This window comes from Metopolophium dirhodum, chromosome 1 (genome assembly GCF_019925205.1).
Source record: "Metopolophium dirhodum isolate CAU chromosome 1, ASM1992520v1, whole genome shotgun sequence".
Lineage (NCBI taxonomy): Eukaryota > Metazoa > Arthropoda > Insecta > Hemiptera > Aphididae > Metopolophium > Metopolophium dirhodum.
In genome coordinates, this window is record NC_083560.1 from 95,136,977 (window position 1) to 95,151,135 (window position 14,159).

At 27.8% G+C, this 14,159-nt stretch overlaps 1 protein-coding gene across 2 annotated transcripts; it reads right to left on the reverse strand.

Moving 5' to 3' along the window:
- Nucleotides 1-6,489: 6,489 nt before the first annotated feature.
- On the reverse strand, nt 6,490-11,614 carry LOC132934849 (protein cornichon-like). Of its 2 annotated transcripts, XR_009663099.1 has the most exons (6): nt 11,284-11,614; nt 9,639-9,707; nt 8,092-8,204; nt 7,876-8,019; nt 7,652-7,807; nt 6,490-7,293 (listed from the first exon to the last, which is right to left on the reverse strand). XR_009663099.1 is itself a non-coding variant. In XM_061001232.1 (5 exons), exons 1-5 carry the CDS (start codon nt 11,362-11,364, stop codon nt 7,780-7,782), a joined length of 435 nt encoding a protein of 144 aa, XP_060857215.1. In that variant the 5' UTR covers nt 11,365-11,614; the 3' UTR covers nt 7,522-7,779. The 2 variants fall into 2 exon arrangements, 1 of the variants encoding a protein (XP_060857215.1); XM_061001232.1 differs by lacking the exon at nt 6,490-7,293 and having other exon boundaries at nt 7,522-7,807.
- Between the last annotated feature and the right edge of the window lie 2,545 nt (nt 11,615-14,159).

Here is a 14,159-nt window from a genome sequence, read left to right on the forward strand (position 1 = left end):
AAAATTTAATACAAGGGTCCTAATATAATATTTCTTAAATAATTATCTAATTATTTTTAGTTGAGAACTCATAAAAAGTTTTATTTTTAAATCTAAGATTTGAAAATTTAATACAAGATCCCTCATAAGTTTGTCTACCCTTATCAAAAAAAAAATTTCTAGAAGAAAGTCAAATTAAATTTATTTTTACAACATTTGATATTCACTTGATTTCTCATGTAACGATTTTCTTATTTTGTTGTAATTAAAAAACGAATTACTGTAAATACGTGAAAATTTCACTGAATGTTTATATTCTCCTTTTCTACACACCATCAAATTTTGAAAATATTTTGATTCTTTTTGAGCTGTTTACGGGCATTGTCAATTTTGAATTTTTTTGGTTTTTTTTTCTACAATAATTGTCAATAAAATTTTATTTGTTCGGTAAAAAAGCGTGAAAATTTAATACCAGGCTCCTAATATATTTCTTAAATGGCAGTTGAAAAATATTAAAGATACATAGGCACAATTTTTTTTAAAATCATTTAAGGTTGGAATTTTGACAAAATTGATCAAAAATTAGTTATTTTACTCTAAGATTATTTAAAAATATAGAAAAAATGATTCTGCGTTAATTTGTTTTGTCTATTCTGAGCGTGGGCCAGAGAGTGAACACAGATAGTGCGCTGACAATTGACATCCTCTAAATTTAAAACATTTTTTTTAATCGTTATGTTAATTGTTTAAAACGAATAAAACATATGTTTAAAACAGTGTAAAATCTAAGTGAATATTGTGTTATGTTTTTTTAAAACTGTTTTTAACTATTTAGACTGTTTAAAATTCTAACAATTTGTTTTGTTTATATTTTTCAACTGCTATTGTAACAATATATCAGGAGCCTTGCATAAGGTTAGGTTATTGCCGAGCATATTTAACGCTTTTCCACCCAACAAATACAATTTTATTGATATTTATAAAAAAAAATTGAGAACTGGCAATGTCCGTAAACAGCTAAAAAAGTGGCAAATTATTTTCAACATTTTTTCGTGTATAGAAAATGCTAATATAAACATTCAGTGAAATTTTCAAGTATCTACAGTCGTACGTTTTTTAATTACAACAAAATAAGAAAATCGTTTCACGAGAAATCGAGTGAATATCAAATGTTGTAAAACTATGAATTTCAAACGCTTACATAAAAATTTAATTTGACTTTCTTGTAAACATTTTTTTTTGATAAATGTAGATAAACTTACGGATAATCTTGTATTACATTTTCAAATCTTAGATTGAAAAAGTAAAATTTTTATGAATTCCCAACTCAAAATAATTTGCTAATTTTCGTGATTTTTTCGTATTCTGTCAATATTTGAACTTTAAATGCTTATAAATAAATCTGTGACTAAGGATTTTTAATATATTTCAAATGTCATTGTAACAATATAGTAGGAGCCTTGTATCAATTTTTCAATCTTTTTTACCTAACAAATAAAATTATATTGATATTTGTAGAAAAAAAAATTTTAAAAAATGGAAACTGAAAATGTCCGTAAACAGCTCAAAATCAGTCAAAAAACCTTTGAAAAATATTATGGTGTATAGAAAATGCTAGTATAAATATTCTTTTGTTTTTCATGTCGCTTTTGAAAACCACTGGGAAATTTTTACTTTTGAACCCCCCCAAAGTACTAACTAGATTCACTTTCCTATCAGAAAAGTTACTGTTGAAGAAAATCCAAGCACTTTTACTGTCCTAAAAGGTGATGACAGTCAGAAAAAAAAGTTAAAAATGAAAAAAAAAACACACATCATTGTAAATTCAATACATTCATCGCTTCGCTCAGAATCTAAAATCCATTATTGTAAAATATTATGAGATATGAATCCGACAAACCACTTTCAGATAAAATACAGTTCTGACAAAATATAGTCCTCCGTTCCTACCTACTAACGTATCTAGGATTTTTACCCAGTGGAGGGGGAGTATAAAAATGTTAATAGATATATATTCAGTATACACATCTATTAATATTATTTTATACAAGTTGTATTATGTTCCCAATTTTGTCTAAAGAAGTCATTTGAGTACCTAATAGCCCAGTATTTTTCAAAATGAATGAAAAGACAAAAAAACATTACACTTCAAATTTTCACCAAACGAATACGGAATAAGTACATATTAGCATTTTTTATGGACAATAAAAATTTTACTCATTTTGGGTTAGACATTTGAAATGTTTAGATTCTGATTTTATGAGCTTAGCGACAAATGTATTGATAAGGAAACACTTTTTCTAATAGAAAAAATGAAATTATCATAAACTTGAAATTTCGATTAAGGTTTCTACTTTCTGGAACCAGCATATCTTTTAACTAGTTGGTGCTTTTGGGAGGTCAAGGTTAAAACATTTATAAATAATATTTATTTTTTAATTTATACTATTTACTATTTAAATACATGTATTAGTACGTATATACCTACTATGTATTATAATATTATTGTGTAAGAAGTACTAAGAGCCAGTGGCAGCGTGAACTTTTTTTTTTCCTATGAAGCCAACTACCTTAAATAAGTACACACTACACACACACACCCATTTTTTCACATGTTACACTTATCTTTTCACACATTTTATGCGTAAGGTTGTATGTGAATACTGAATATGCGAGTGTAAATTATAAACTAGTCCTCCCGTCTATACGGATAGGTCTTGGATACTGGAGTCATTGGGACACCCACTTTTGCATGAGGTGCCAGAGGCGGCAACCTCATAAAATAGCTATTCACGCCGCCCTGGTAAGAACTGTTAAAATTATGTAAATTTATACAAAATTCTTAATAATAGGTATTCTTTTAAAGTAAGTGTATGAAGTTTACTGATATGAAATGTAAATAATAGTATATTAATATATTATATTATATTACTAAACTGGAAAAATAAAAACAAAATTATTTAAAATAGGTACCTATGTAAATAATGCCATTGTTTTTAGATACATATATTCAATATTGTACTTTTCAAAACTTTTTGTAACATGGAAACATATAAATAATATACCCTTGGCCGACTTAACATTCTATAAACCAGGTAAAATTGATTGGTTGATTAGTGCTGAGTTTTTCTGTAAGCTGCTAAAGACTGGTCAGTCATGCCCTCATGTGAAAACAAAGGTTGGCCTACACTCCAGAACATTGAATTGGGATGGATTATTGCTGGTGATTATGAAATGCCACTTACAGTTAAGGGAGCTACAATTGAAAGCTTCACCTGTCACACTACTGCAGTTCTATCCACATTAGACACAGCTGTTTAAAACTTTGGAAACATTGAAAAAATGCCTAGAGCTACTCAAATGATTAAGGTAGATTTAATTTGTGAATGTCGTTTCAATTTGAGCAACAACCTCGGATTTATCTGCCACATCATCATGTATGCCGATTTGTTAGTTCTTCTACTAAGGTAATTGTTGTTTTTGATGGATCAAGTTAGATGGATAATGGCTGCTCGCTTAATGAACGACTACATTGTGGTCATAAATTGAAAAAACATTGTTGATGTCATAACACCAGATTACCAAATTGTGTTTACCGCAAATATACGTCAAATGTTCAGGCAAATACAAGTTCACACAGAATATCAGAAGTTTCAAGGTATTGTATGGAGAGATGATCCATCATAACCTACACATAGCTACAGACTTGCAACTGTGACATATGGATGATCACCTCAGTGAGGGTGTATTTAGAAATTAATAATGGGGGGGGGGGGGGACCAAAAATACACTAAATATGCAATCATACAAAAAGGTACCCTTAAAAAACAAATAAATGATCAGTTTAAAAATATGCACTAAAAATTGTCGGTCTATGTTGTTTTTATACTAGTTTTTTCAATTTATTAAAAAAAAATTCACAACACTGTACATTGTACAAATCATTGTAATATGTTTAAAAATAAAAATATATATAGTCTGTCTCACGAAAGAACGGGACCGTTGATTCCATTGGTGCGTGGACAACCACGTGATCACACTTACAACGGATAGTTGGGGGGGATGCGGGCGGCAGTTCTGTTCTCTCACGAGACAGACTATAGGTAAAATTATAATAGCTGAATACGCCTCGGATGTTTAATAGCAATGCCTCTCCCATTGTAGACCTTAAATAGGTTTTAGTACGCTATTCCATTTCTGTTATTAAAAAGTTGAGGTATACAGGTATGCTTAATAAATAAAAACTCTATAATAGATTTTAGGAGTAAACTACTGTTGTCTCATGTCTGTTATACTACTTATACTTTACTTCTGTTGGCATAATATTAGAACAATTCACCTATCTATTTAACATTCTTGGTACTCGAATTTCAATATTAAATTCATCAGCAAATCTTGAGCTTTTTTAAATAGATCTATAAAATCATATTCATTTGGTTGATTTTTTAAGCAGTAAAAACAGATACCATTAAAGTTTGAGCTTCAGATAAATCAAAAGTTGGACATTGAAGTTGTTTTGATAAAGGCAATGTACAGCTCATGGTATTTATGATGAATTGTAATGTTATTAAAAAATTAAATGTTAATATTGAACTGTACAATCCGTTAACTTTAGTAATATTTGACCGTCTGAACATTCAATCATGTATTCTAAAAATGAAATAACTGCAGGTAGCATTTGATAAAATCTAATAAATGCTTCATGACATTTGACCCATCGTGTAGTACATAGTTTCAATAGCATATCTGTCTTGAGATTTGAACAATCTTTAGTAACTTTATTCTAAAAATGTCAACCTTTTTAGGAGTCTCTAATAAAGTTGGTAATTTCTTCAAAAATTCCAGTTACGTTTCGTACAGATTGTATTGTATACATTTTAACTAAGGCTAAATTCAAACAATGGCTATAACAGTGAACATATGTGTAGCTAGAGGTTAATATTTTAAAATATAAGCTTAAGTGCCTTTATGAATTCAGTAATAGTTTTTCCAAATGCTTCTCCACTTAAATCAATGACTTTAAGAAATTTAATAAAATTCTCATGAATTGTTTTCAAGTCAAAATCTACATATCGTATACTGATTGACAACTGTTCTAAATGGCTAGTACCAGTAGTTTCATCTGCTAAAACAGAAAAATATGTTGCATTTTTACTTTTTCTTGTATTTTTTTTTATGACAATATCTCCGCCACATTGTATTATATAATTTTATATCAGCCCAAAAATTACCATCGTTTTCAAGAACTTATATTATTATTAAATCAAAGAGGTTTCGAGCTGTGCAAATGGGCAAGCAACCACCACATAGCCTTTAAACATTTACCCTCTGAACACAAAATTAAAGAAAATTTGTTTGTTCAAAAAGAAGCAGGATTCCACATTAAAAATATTGCGCATCAATTTATTGTAATTTGTAACACAACAAATGACACATTTAAGGCGAAAGCAATGAAAGTTATTTCCCATTTAATAAAAAGAGAACTAGAAAAACTCGAGTTTCATCAATTAAGAAAATTACCATACCAAGATTGGAGTTATGTAGTGCATTGTTGCTTGCTGAGCTTACTAACGCCCTACTTCAATCGATTAACATAAATATACAATTAGTAAATTTGTGGTCAGTTTCAATTGTTACATTACATTGGATTGGTAGCTATACAGCTAGGTGGCTGACTTTTGTCTCAAACAGAGAAGGACAGATCCAAACCTTGACGCCATCAGCAGTTTGGCGATTTGTTCTATCTGCAGACAATCCAGCAGATGTGGCCTTAAGAGGTTTAAATTACCTAACCTAGTGGAACGGTCCCAGGTGTCTTACTACTCCTGCAGAGTGGCCAGTAGCAGAACATTATAAAAATTCTATATTTAATATTGAAGGATGAACAGCGAAAATATGTTCCATCTGGCATCTGCTGACAACCCAGCAGTGGTTGAAATTGCCAAGAGCTTACAACTAATCAACTATGGTAGAACAGACCCAGATAGCTTACTACTGCTGCCGAGTGGAGAGTAACTGAAAATTATGATAATTCTACATTTAACCTCGAAGAAAGAACAGTGCAATGCAGTATTCCACATTCACTAATAGCACTTCACCAAGTTTACAACTGCTGAGTTTTCATTCTAATCTAGAACATTTATTAATAATTGTGCTTTATATTATTTGGTTTTGCAGAAGCTGTGCTATAAGTGAAAGGTGTCAAGTAGTGGATATAGTGCAAGGAGCAGAATTTATCATGAAGCTAACTTCCCTGAGTCGACAACATAATGTAAGGACCAATAGTCAACTAGCATGTTTGAACCCTTTCATAGATGTAAAGGAATATAAAGAGTAGCCGATCATCTCAAACATTCAAAATTGTCTAATGATATGAAACATCCCATTATTATACCAAAAATCATGAGCTCTTGATTTTAAAATAAAAAGCAGTTTTTTTTATTAATTCTAGAAATACTTCCAACAAATACATTTTTGAAAATTATGGAATACTTTTATTAAATAGTGAACCAACAATTTATTCCTTATTATTAGGTAATAAGTTAATATTATATACAAATGTATTAATCAAAATATGGTATAAGTAGTGACTTACATTATCCTGTTTTACTATTACTCAGTTTTAGCGAGTTTACAGTTTACATTTTTAATAACTAGAATTAAAAAGAGATTTGTATAAGAATTTATTTTTTATAAATACATTTATTTTGAAATTATAATTTATTAAATATAAAACAATTATTCATAAAAACGTGGAAAGTAGGTAACCATTCATTTTAAAAGCAGGAGTCAAGTTTCATTGAGTACTATTATAGAAGTATCAAATTTGAATGTAATCATCAATCTATTTAAACGATGAAAAATAGATTTTGAGGTCTAACAATTTGTACATTTTTAATTATGTATATATATTTATGTACCTCCAGAAATACAAAAAATAACAAATAATATTATCATAATCATTTTGTAGTATTGATATTATGAAATTAATAACCTATTTAAATCAGCTGACCAAAGTCCATAATAAGCTATTATTATTCATTTGATTTCTTGCAGTCACGAGTTTATGCTCTGACACCTTATATAATACTCCCCTATTAAGTGTAAGAATGTATACATATCTATCAAACATAATTTGTTTTATGATGATATAATAAGTTAATTAAAACTTTGTAAGGTTGTACTTACAATTATTATTTATGTATTACAATTTTAGTAATCTATTAAATAAAAGTATCATTTATCATTTTTTTAACACAATTGTTAATTATTTTACGCATAGTTCCAATATTCCAGATTGCCAGAAACATTTACCTGCAAATACAATTTTTAAATTTTGAGTAAATTTAATTTAATTGGGTTGTAAAATTTAAGAATACAAGTTTGAGTACAAAACATTATAAAACATTATAAACTGTTTTGTAATTTTTACATAATTTATGACTATAAACTTCACTTTTTTACCCAAAATTCTAAAAAAAATATATATTTAACACATAGAAAAGATTTACGAATTCATTAGTTAAAAAATTCTATAGAAAAGATTTTGAAATACAATATATTTTTAAATGATAACCAATTTAATAAATAGTGTATATTTATTATATCCATGCATAATATCAGCATAATTATTTCTAATGTAAACATATAAAAAGTTGAAGATTATTCTTACTGAAATAATTAAAAATGTTGGGGTTATTCAATCTGGTGATTGTTGTCCCAGCTGCCCATAGTTATATTGAACTTTTAAGCTATTATAGTTGTACAAGATGAATGTTCAGACTTCCGAGCATCTTAGATTTAAACTGTGATTAATGCTCTTATCATTCTAAAAAATTGTAATAAAATATGTCATTATATTGATTAAATTGTGTTTTGTTAAAATAAGTAACTTACCCATATAAGTAGTAAAAAAATGAGAACAAATAAAATGCCAATTTTATCCAACCTTCACGTTGATATTTATTTAGTTTATCAGCATTCATAATACTTGTTGGATCATAGAGACCAAAGCCAGACATAGCTGGTCTATTTCTATACCTAAAATAATAGAATGGAAGATTTATAAATATATCATTTAACAATTTATTACTAAAATCTATGCACTCTTACTTTGAAATATGATAAGCCATTAATGGAACATTTATAGCAATGGATAACCACTGGCCTCCAAACAAAAACAGCAAATTGGAGAAAAAATGTAAAATATATTCTGGAATCACTAACTGAAAAAAAAATTACAAAATTATTATTCCTTATTTTTTTATTGATACAATTTTATCAATGAGACTACAGATGAATAGATAAATTTATACCAGCTTGTATTACGAAAAAAAATAATAATAATAATAATAATAATAAATTATAAATTAAGTTTAATTTGAATATAAATTAGTTTAATGTACAGTGTTTACTGTAACTCTCATTATGTCAAATAAAGGGGACAGAAAAATGTTGAAATATTAAAAAATTTGAGACATTGTTTAAACCCTTTCACAGCTACACTATTTATCCACTGCATTTTTTGACATTTTTATATTTTTAAGTCATTTTTATATAAGAATGGATAAAATTTAATTTAAATTCATTCTAAAAAAATAAAATAAAATATTATTTATTTTGTGTGTTACACTTAAATTTTTATATTTGTAATGTTTTTACCGATCAGATAAATATGACCCTGTCGCCACCTATAATACATTTGTACGGTTTTTATAATTAATTTTTTAGAAATGATTTTCTTGCTAAAAAGAAAATAGAAAAAGACGATTAATAAATAAATTAATTAATAAGATGTTAAGAATAATTAATAATAATAAAAATGTATATAATAATTATTAATTATAATAACAAAACAAATTTTTTCAATGTTAAAATTAATTTTGAAGAGCATTAAAAAAATGTATGTTATAAGTGTATTAAATCATATTTTTTTTCTGTTTTATGAGCATTTAAATCTGTTCTTTGCTTATAAGATATTATGTTCATTAATACAAGCTGTAGTGTATGGGTATCTAACAAAAAGCCCGATAGGCAAGAATTGGTGTATAAGGACACCACACCCAAATGTATTGTCTCAGTTTTACAAACATATGACACATCAAATTTGTGTTCACATGTTATAATTGTGTAGTATGTATTATTAACATAATATTGTAATTGCTGAACACAAATTTGATTTTAAACGGAAAATTGAATTTTTAAATCAGACATTTTACATGATGTATATTTTTAATTTTCACTAGAAAAGGTGCATTTTATAATACCCGTTTTAAAACAGTTAATTATTATCATTTTATCCTAATAAAAACAATCTATACAATTATATAGACAAAATGTTTAATTGCTTGTCTTAATTAATAAGTATTAGTTTCACTGTTAATTTTAGTTAAATTTTTTTTTCAAAAAATAATTTAAACATTAATAATTAATGTACTCAAAATGTTACCCAATATTACAGTTTTATAATATAAGTAGTACTTTAAAAAATAAATTATTAACAAAATATGAAGTATAAAACTACCCATTGTTTTTATAATATATAACAGTTAATAGGTACCATTTAACACATATATTATGTAAATTATTATAACACCTAATACCAGTCGATTACGACATAAATCATGTAAACTTTTCTCATATTTAATATTTATACATACTGGATTTAAACTGTTGCATTGATCTATAGGATTCTTGCTGTCATTTTTCAGTTCATCAAACGCAATAACCTATAACCAAAATAATTTCAGTTAAAAGAGAATAACAACAGAAAAAAAAATAAGGTAATAATAATATTAACCAACTATGGTAACTATTTGCTATAATTAATTTGATACATACATAATATGACATGAGAATAACAAGGTAAACTAGGTACTTAATAAACCCGGTAATCTTGGTAATTTTGGTAACTTATAAAAATAGATAATCTATAATGTATGGACCTACATACTAATATATCTATTATTATTCTAGTTAGTAAATACTAAACATCTATAATACACCTATAAGTCTAAATTATTATGACTAATAACAGGAAAACTTTAAAATTATGTATACGATTTTCATAATCCAGATTATATAGGTATATAATAAGTAATATAATATATAAGTATGTGTGTGTGGTGACACCCTTCCCTGAATTAGTGAACAATTACTTACCGGACTTAACAATTTTATCGTCTCTAGGTACCTAATTTAACCCTCTCCTCCACATCTTACTATGTGTTGTGTGTATTATTCTACACAACAATTAAAAAAAAAGTTAACAAGAAATATTAATAAATGATTTATGTTTGGTGTAAACACATAATGATATATAATATTATAGTTCTTTATTAGGCACACCAAAAAATCATAATAGTTTTCATTATAATAATAGGTATAATATTTAACCTTATTATGATATTTCCTATAGTAAATTATTATCATATCAAATCAATAATAATAAATTACTTTTACAAATCTTTTAGTGACCCAAAACATAAAAATAAACAGGTGGACCATCGGGCCTACTCTCCCCTATAGAAAAATGCTAAATGTACCACTGTTTATTAAGATGATTAAATTACCTAATACATATATTAAGCAGTAGTTTTGTATAATAATTTAATTTTTTTACCACATACCTAATCCTAACATAAATATATGTTGTATTATGTATATGATAAAAAAATATAACAAATTACAATCAATATACTAATTGTTAAACCGAGGTATATATTAGATTCAGCTTTAAACAATGATTTAATAACCACTAAATAAGAAAAAAATTGTAAGGACAGAACTGATGCATAGACATTAATACATAATGGGCATAATCTAAGGTCTAAACGAAGCATAACAATTTGTGAACTATGCTTCATGTCCGTTATTACATATTACTTTAATACAACATTTAAAACTTTGAAATTTAAATAAATACCATATTTATGCAGGGTAGACTATTTTTCTTTTCATTTTTTGTCACATAACTAGTATATTTTAGTACTTACTTTGTCAGATAATACACGTTTTAAAAAATTGAGTTCTGAACTCCATAATACGACTAGGAATACGAGTGAATAGAGAAAACATTACCTGACGCAATAATAAAAATAGACAAATATCATTAACCGTTCACAGTGTCTTACCCAAAACTATATTGTACACAATGTGATTCAATATACCTAATTAATTTTCACATACGGCATATCTACGCACGTCGTTCATAGTGACCAACGTTCAATCGAATTATCAACCAAACCTGGCAGTGCGACGGTATCTAGAGGCCATGGCCTAGAGTTTTGGGTAGTAGGTACTCACGTGAAACACAGAGAAAAACAACAGAAAAGCGTCGGTTATCATGGCCACGATGTAGGTGCACGCCGGGAAGTTGAAAGCCATGGCTGTCGGCGGACGTTTTCGTTGTGCGTACAGCTACTCTCGGGAGTCGTAAACGTCCGTAAAGTGGTTGAGAGCTGGGAATCGAAAGAACCAAACAAGTGTACGAATGAAGTAAAGAGACAGATCAATACAAAACAAACTCGGAGCGTTGAAACGGCAGGCGCGTCGGAGGTGTTAACCGCCGGAATAATGACTCGAGTATTTGACTTCGATGATTGTTGAATGATATCAACTATTGACCATGGTCCATGATAGAAATAAATGGGTATGCCAGCTGCCTGCTGCAACTCCGCCATGGATTCTTATCACTAACTTTTGTTGACTGATAATCAAATAACCATTACTACCACGATTGTATATCTACAACCGTGATTAGTAATAGTATGCTGTTCAATTTTTTAACTGTTATGAGCACGGTCTTAGAACATTTCTATTGTGGACATATTATAACATATTATATAAGCCACTTCCCCACTAAATAATATATTATATTCAGTGGCGTACTCATGGGTGTACACGATAAGTAGTCGAAATAATGCTTCGATTTTCAACTTCAGTATCTTGTTCGATGCCAAAGTGAATCTAGTTGGTGCATTGGGGAGTTCAAAATCCCATACTGCCATACTCCCATTAGTGTTGAAAAGCGCCGAAAAAAAAAAAAAAATAAGGAAAATCGGAAATTTTTACCAAGCCACAGGTTTAAAATAAATTAAATTTTTAATACAAATTATTTAATCATATAATTAACATAAATAATTTAAATTTTAAGTATAATGAGTCAAAAAAATATGTTGTATCAAGAGATGAAATTTTTAGTTTGTTAGAAATGGCAAGACAAGATTTCGAAAAAATTATTCACGTGATAGAAATCTACCCAGACACAAATGTTATATTCGGTGATCCATCCTGTATTGATTTAGCCAATGATTTGTTGAAACGATGTTTCATGAATAAACATATTCCACAGTTGGTATCTTATGATACTACATTTAATTTGGGTGATTTTTATGCATCTGTATTGGTCATGCGTAATACAAACATAGGAGGAGACCCAACTTTTCCAGTGTTATTTATGATTCACGAAAGAAAGTTATTGCGTACTCATTAGCTTTTTTGGGGTAGTTTTGTAAAGAAATTGATACATTTTGAAAAACATGGGCATAATGTACCAATTATTACTGACAGAGAAAAAAGTATTGTACCCTGCGATTTTAAACTCAATCAGTTCAGTATAGCTAATACAAATTTAACTTTTTGTCATAACCATTTGATTCGTAATGTTAAACATTGGTTACATACCAATAATGTGAATCAAGATGATTTAAAAGTATATATTAATGAAATAAAATATTTAATTCAAATAAAAATGAATTTGACAAAAAATTGAATGAGTACAAAACTAAATGGAGTCGATCGTTTTTAAATTATTTTGAAAAAAATATAGAATATGATTTGAAAAACAGATGTCCATTTTTTAAAACAAACAGATTTTCAGTTTACGCTAACATAACTCCTACTAATAACATGAGTGAAAGTTTAAATAAAATGATCAAGCGATGACTGGAAAGAATTGCCACTAGATGCTTTAGTACTTTCATTGTATAAAATGCAAATATTCTATGTTAATGAATTTAACCGATGCTACAGAAACATGGGGGATTACCATGTTAAAGAAGAGTACATTAATAAAATCAATGAACTTAATATCCCAGTTTCATCTATTAATGATGATATTACAGAAATTATGAAAAACATTAAAAATAATGAAATTGAACCTAAAACAATTATTGAAAAAAATCTACCTACAGAATGACACAAATATCTTTGGCAAATCATGTACTGGAAAATAAATTAATCGATTATTCACCACACTTGCAAGTACACATAGTTCGATGTGCCTATTCTAATAAAACACACACAGTAAGCAAAGTTCGTAATAATCTACAATGTACATGTACCGGTATAACTACACGAGAATGTTACCATATTATGGCAGTTAAATTTTTTACATCCAAAATTCAACCACACAAAAATAAAGTATTTAAGTTATCAGAGTTGAAAAGGAGAAGAACTAAAGGAGGAAGAAAAGCACCTCGACCGGGTGATATTGAATGAAGTAAAATTATTAGAGCAAATGACTCACTAGAAGCTGAAGGATTATCATTAAATTTCTCTGGAAAAAAACAATGCCTAATAAAAGTAACTACATCTGAGATTAAAAACAAAAAAGAATTTCCTAAGTTAAAATTAAATGACACAGTTAATTTAAAGGGTTTTGAAACATTAATGCCTTGTTGTTGGATTAGTTCATTTGTTATTGATGATGTCATTAGTTATTTTATTGTTAATAATGAAAAAGATGGCTCAATTTTGTATATCCCATTAAATATGTATGAATATTTTTATATTAAAGATTACACAAATATTATTCAAACATTTTTGGATTCTGACGCTCTAAATAAAGAATTTATTTTGGTTACCATAAACACTAAATCATTACAAGGGGAACATTGGATTCTTGGTGTTATTCATTTAAAAGTTAAAATAATTATTATCTTAGATTCATTGCTTGACCAAAACGAAAGGGAAGAACATTTTATAAACTTGCTCCAAATTACATTTTAATGTTATAATGTTGCTAATTATTACTATGAAACAAATTTGAAATTTAAATTACACGAATGGCAATGTGTATATGTTAAAGATGCAATTCAACAGACAAATTCATTTGATTGTAGTTTATATGTTTGTATACATGCATTTTGTTATATCAAAGACATATCTTTTTTTAATGA

Bases quoted from the DNA above. Each gene is read 5' to 3' on its own strand.
- LOC132934849 (XM_061001232.1), bottom strand. From the start codon at position 11,364: ATGGCTTTCAACTTCCCGGCGTGCACCTACATCGTGGCCATGATAACC. The intron at 9,708-11,283 runs GTGAGTACCTAC...TTTTGGTTATAG, and splicing joins TGTTTTTCTCTGTGTTTCAC to GTTATTGCGTTTGATGAACT. The intron at 7,808-7,875 runs GTAAGTTACTTA...ACAATTTTTTAG, and splicing joins TTTTTTTACTACTTATATGG to AATGATAAGAGCATTAATCA.